This window comes from Herpailurus yagouaroundi, unplaced genomic scaffold (genome assembly GCF_014898765.1).
Source record: "Herpailurus yagouaroundi ecotype Mexico unplaced genomic scaffold, PumYag 67623, whole genome shotgun sequence".
Taxonomy (NCBI): Eukaryota; Metazoa; Chordata; class Mammalia; order Carnivora; family Felidae; genus Herpailurus; species Herpailurus yagouaroundi.
Genome location: NW_024420424.1, coordinates 6,275,035 through 6,280,858, shown reverse-complemented (window position 1 = coordinate 6,280,858; position 5,824 = coordinate 6,275,035). Strand labels below are relative to the sequence as shown.

The following is a 5,824-nucleotide window of genomic DNA, read 5'->3' as shown; positions in this document are numbered from 1 at the left end:
CTTATGCTTTGGCTCTCTCCCACTCTAACCTCTTTTTTTTTTTTTTTCCTTCCCCTCCCCCATGGGTTCCTGTTAAGTTTCTCAGGATCCACATAAGAGTGAAACCATATGGTATCTGTCTTTCTCTGTATGGCTTATTTCACTTAGCATCACACTCTCCAGTTCCATCCACGTTGCTACAAAAGGCCATATTTCATTTTTTCTCATTGCCATGTAGTATTCCATTGTGTATATAAACCACAATTTCTTTATCCATTCATCAGTTGATGGACATTTAGGCTCTTTCCATAATTTGGCTATTGTTGAGAGTGCTGCTATGAACATTGGGGTACAGGTGCCCCTATGCATCAGTACTCCTGTGTCCCTTGGATAAATTCCTAGCAGTGCTACTGCTGGGTCATAGGGTAGGTCTATTTTTAATTTTCTGAGGAACCTCCTGTGTATTATAATTCTTAAATTTAAAATTTCTACCTGCTAATTATAAAGGAAGTAAAACTTTTCATTATAACTAATTACACTTAAATGTTCACTTTGAGTCTCTGTGTAAAGATGACAAATTTTAGCAAATTAAGTTTAAGATGTGTTATGATTTTTAAAGTGCTGTACAGACAGCTCCAGATCTCTGACATATCTTGCATAATTGTTTCGTGGGCGAGATAATTTCTCCTTCTTCCTCACTTGTGATTTCCTTTCTACTGTGTCTCTCAGTTTGTTCTTTTTCAGACTGCATGTCCTGATTCAGTTGAGAAGCTGTTTGTTAAGAGTGGTTGGGTATAATTTTGCTGTGTCCTCCACTCTATCCTCCCTAGTGCTGGTTCTATCTTCTGAGCACATTCCTAAGCTCATACTGCTACTGTCATAGCTCCACCTTATAACTAGCTTCTGTAATGAATATTTGAAAAAAGCCTAAGTCATGAATCCCATTGCAGTGCAAATACCTCATTTGTGTCGCCAAAGGCCAACCATAAAGTGAATTTTTTTCCTAAAATGACCTAAGTGAAAAAACAGAAGGGAGAATTGGAGGGAACATTTTCTTCCTGGACTATAAACTTGTTAAATAGGAAAGTTGTAAACTGAAGAGAATTGACCAGTTGATATTTAAGGTCCTTCTCAGCACTAACATGTTTACAATTCATTGAATTTCATGGATTTTGACCTGGCAACCTCCCACCACGTGTAAAACTATTTTAGTAGAAAATTGCTTTTAAAGCTTGGGAAAATTTTCAGAAAAAATCTTTAGAACTCAGTCTAGGTATAAACTGAGGTCTATACATTTAGATAGAATATTTGAATTTAATTATGAGAAATGAGAGATGATTAAAAAGAAACAGACTTACATATATAGATTTTTATAGTTTCCATTTTTACCACTGTTAGATATTGCCAGTTCAAATGTCACAGGAGATTTGGTGTGATTACACTTCTTAGAACCATGTAGTTTCCATGAAATAACAGCAGATCTTGTTTGAATATCAGAAATCTAAAATAAATAACAAAAATTCAAGTGGGACATTTAAAAAATATAATCTGTAACTTATGATATAATCTTTCCTTACATCTTTTTGATGCTAAGAATATTGGTCTCCTCATATTAGGTGCTTAAATACTGTGATTAAACAATGCCATTAATATTATCTTTAATAATGCCATTCTGAATCTTTATGTATAGCTAAAGGAGATTATGAAATTTTAACTAGGTCCAGGCTTCAAATTAACACTTTACTAGAGAAAAATATCAGTGAACTTGCACATTTTAGAGTGAAAAGGTAAATTAAAAGGAATGCTTAAATTTTCAGTTTAGTTACTTACTATAGGTTTCTCAATGCTGAAACAGCATGACTTTCCACGTTCTGTTATGCATTCTAAAAGAAAACACCCCAAAATAAAATATTACATTGGCAAAAACAAGAGAAAGAAGTTAGATATCTATCATCCAACTACAAATACATCATCACCAGGGGAACTACTAAACACCTAGTAGCAATTTACATTAAAGTTTTAAAAGAAGAGAGCAGTGTAAAGTGTATATTATTAAACAAACTCCAAGAAAAGACAGAGTTCCCAATTTAAATGAAATAATGTGAATTACAACTATGAAATAATCTGCAATGTTTCACTGGAAGGAAACTAGAAAAAAATTATGTGGTGTGCATACAAGATACATGACACATTTTGCATGAGGATAGTCATTTCTCCATGATTTAAAAAGGGATCTCAACTGTGGTTTCATTAAGAATTTAGATTTAGGGATACAAAGAGGACAAGAGGAAATGAAAATAGAGAATGGCACCTAAATATTTAAGATGTGCTGAGATTCCTAAACATTAGGATGTTTATTCATTGGCAACAAAACCAAACTCTTGACCTTGCCCTTTTCTGCAGCATTTGATGATGCTTTGTTTTGTTTTCCACCTGGTTTCTGCTTGATGTCTCTACTTCTTGTAGCACTCCATTTCTTTCCATGGCTAGTCTCAACATGAGCACTGACGGTGTTGGAATTGCTGGCAGCATTGGAAGCAGTGAGATCACTGTCAACGGCCAAAGTGCTGGGAGCACTTTCAGAGATGGGAGTGCTGGGAACACTTTTAGAGATGGGAGTGCTGGGAGCACTTTCAGAGATGGGAGTGTTAGAAGCATGGCCAGAAATGGAAGGGCTTGGAGTGCTGTCAATAGGTGATGGTTTGGGAGTGCTGTCAGAGTGGAAGGCGTGGGGACATAATTAGTGCTGGAAGGGTTTGGAACACTATCAATTGTGGAAGGAAGAGCACTGTCTGTAGTGGGAGTACTAGGCACATGGTCAGTGGAAGAATTGCTAGGAGTATCATCAGCAATGTTAGTGCTTTGAGGGTTGTCAACAGTGTAAGTACTGAGAGTATTGTCAGCAGTGTAAATGTTCTGAGCATTGTTTACCGTGTACATACTTGGGCCATTGTCCACAGTGAAAGTGCTTGAAGTGTTGTCTACAGTGTAGGCACTTGATGTATTATCAACAGTGTAGGTTTGTGTAGTATTTTCCACAGTGTAGGTGCTTAAGGTATTGTCAACAGTGTAGGTACTTGGAACATAGTCCACAGTGTAAGTGCTTGGAGTAGGAGGAATACTGGAGAAATCATTGGTTTTGTTCACAAGCAAAGAGGTGTTGTTAACCATATAGCTATTGTGTACGCCACCTTTACATTCTCCCAGATTTTTCTTCATATGTTCTTCCATTTTAGCAGCCCTTTCATCAAACTGGTTATAATTTGCTCTTCCATGGGAATAAGTTTCTAAAAGAGACAATGGACTACTGTTTAAAATTATAATAATTACCTATCTCAGGGTCTTTTTAATATATTCCTCAAACCAGCCAAAAAACACTGATAAGCTATGTTTAGCTTTTCAAATTTTCCCTATTTTCCTGTAATACAGATATTAGGTATGTGTGTGTGTGTGTTCCTATAATGTTTTGATATGTATAGAAAGAAAAACATGAGCAAATACAGATAGTGTTTTCCCAGGGAATGTCTCCACTTCCAAATTTTAAGGTTCTAAGATGATTGTAATGTTGACCCTTCAGTGTCTTTTATATTCCCACTGCGTGAAATTAATAATCAAAACATTCTTTTATAAATTTCTGGTATGATTATATTGACCCAATTAGTAAAAATAAATATAAATCACGTGTTATATCAAAGTACAAAAAATTTATAGAAAATTATGTTTATGAGCATTTTATCTAAGATAGAAACCAGTACTTATTTTTATTAATCTAATATACATGCATAAATGCAATCATTCCCAAAACTTTCCCAAAGCTGTTAATTTTAACAAACTCAAAATATTTCCTGTTTAAGAAAATTATATACTACCTTGTTGCTCATGGTATATAAGTGTTGCTAGTGGTGGTAGCGGTGGTGGTGGCAGCGGTGGTGGTGGCAGCTGCTGTGACATAGGCTCTTGGATGTAAGGTGGTGGAAACTCCCTTTGAGCTGGGGGATGCATAAGTTGAGCACCTTGTGGATATATAGGAGAGGATGGTGTAATGAAGTGTGGTACTTGTTGTATAGGAGCAGGCATGGTTGTGTGATAGTCAATTGTCTGAGGCACAATGATAATTTTGCGAATGCCATTTTCTTCCACCACCTAAGTTGGAAGACAGAACCATATAAACATATTGGAATTAATAAAAGTTGGCATTTTTCTACTAAGTGTTAGATTTATATCCTGTGCTCTTAATTTAGAGAACCTAAGGGATCAAAAAGTAATAATGAAGTGAAACTATATCAAGCAGAAGATAATTCTTTCTTGTCTCCACAACCATAGCTTTCAAAAAGGTAATTTTTTGACAATAGATAATATATTGACATGGTTTAAAACCGTAAAGTATAAAAAACTATATATGAATAAATTCCCTCCTAAACCTTATCTGCTCCCCCAATAGATAATGATTGTTCTTAGTTTCTTATGAATCCTTCCAGAATTTGTCTATACAAGCAAGAATACAGATTGTTATTTTCCTCATTTTTATGGCATAAAAGGTAGCATAATTTGCACTATTACCATCTGTACATTGCTTTTTACACTTAGCAATATATCCTAAAGATCTTTCTATATCAGTACATAGAACTTCTCCACGTTTTTGCACAGCTGCATAGTACTCCATTATATGGATGTCCTCCATTATACACAGTTCTCCATTAACAAGCACGAATTGTTTCCAACCTTCTGAGATTATAAAGAATATTGTAATCAAAAGTCTTGTACACTTATTATTCCACATTTGTAAAAAAAAATCTGTAGGATAAATTCCTCAAAATGGAATTGCTAGGTGAAAAAGTATATGCATTTGTATTTTTGTTAGGTATTGTTGAAATAGATAATTCCATTTAGAATCAAACCATATTGACTTAAGCATGTTTTTGATTTCCACAGTTGTGCATTAGAAACAGACACATTCTCAATTATAAACTTCTGAGGCCATGGAATATCTTGTTAATATCTATAGAAGCCAAACATCCTTTTCTATTTAAGTGCTTAGTAAATATTTGAGGAATTTACAGAAAGTGTCCTTTGTTGTCTAGCATCTGTGAATGAAATACTACTAAACTGAAAATACTAATTTTAGGGACTAAAGCCTACATACTATCAGAAGCCATTACTGCAGCAATTGTAATAGATAATTAAGATTGGTTAAGGTACTCAGAAACAAAAAGCAATAGAGGATTAATAAATGTGAAGAGATATAAATTCGTTAGATGAATAAGGAATTATTTACAAGACAATCTAAGGGAGATTTGGTTAAGCATCACTGAAATTGCTTTTTAGCAATGATGATAACAATAAAATGAACAACTAAATAGTATTCCAGAAGTTCTCTTATCATATAGTGACACAAAAATAACTGTTGAATGATGCCTTAGTGCTAAATATTAAATTAAAACATACTAGTATACCTGAGACATGTAACCAGGAGGAAGATATATTGGTGGCAAAGTGCCACTTGGTGACATTAGAGGTACATCAGCGGGTCCTAAAAGAGAATTATTATTAATAAACTCTTTAATAACTTTAAACAAAGTCCATTTAACTTTTCACAGTGAAAACTAGCTGCAAACTTTAACAACAGCCAGCCATTTTGAAAGTGCAAGTTGTTTACTTGTAAAGGAGACTAGGTATGAATGTAGATGAATCAATGCAAATTCATCCAAATGATGGAAAATAAAGCACATAATGTGGATTGGGTAAAATTTATATTATAAAAATGTTGGCAAATTTTACTGCTAATAAAAATGAACTATCAGCTTTCCAGTATAATTGTACTTTTACTTATGTATATATTGAGTAA

The 5,824-nt window shown here is 34.2% G+C and overlaps 1 protein-coding gene across 1 annotated transcript in view; it reads right to left on the bottom strand.

The window, feature by feature from the left end:
• LOC121025353 (fibronectin type III domain containing protein 3C1-like) overlaps positions 1 to 5,505 on the bottom strand; it is a 59,657-nt gene extending 54,152 nt beyond the window's left edge. Inside the window, exons 1-4 of the mRNA XM_040467899.1 lie at positions 5,433 to 5,505; positions 3,849 to 4,122; positions 2,371 to 3,266; positions 1,369 to 1,480 (exon numbers count right to left, since the gene is read on the bottom strand). Of these exons, the coding sequence (XP_040323833.1) occupies positions 1,369 to 1,480; positions 2,371 to 3,266; positions 3,849 to 4,122; positions 5,433 to 5,489 (1,339 nt within the window). The 5' untranslated portion in view covers positions 5,490 to 5,505. The remainder of the gene's footprint in view (positions 1 to 1,368; positions 1,481 to 2,370; positions 3,267 to 3,848; positions 4,123 to 5,432) is intronic.
• Positions 5,506 to 5,824: the final 319 nt, after the last annotated feature.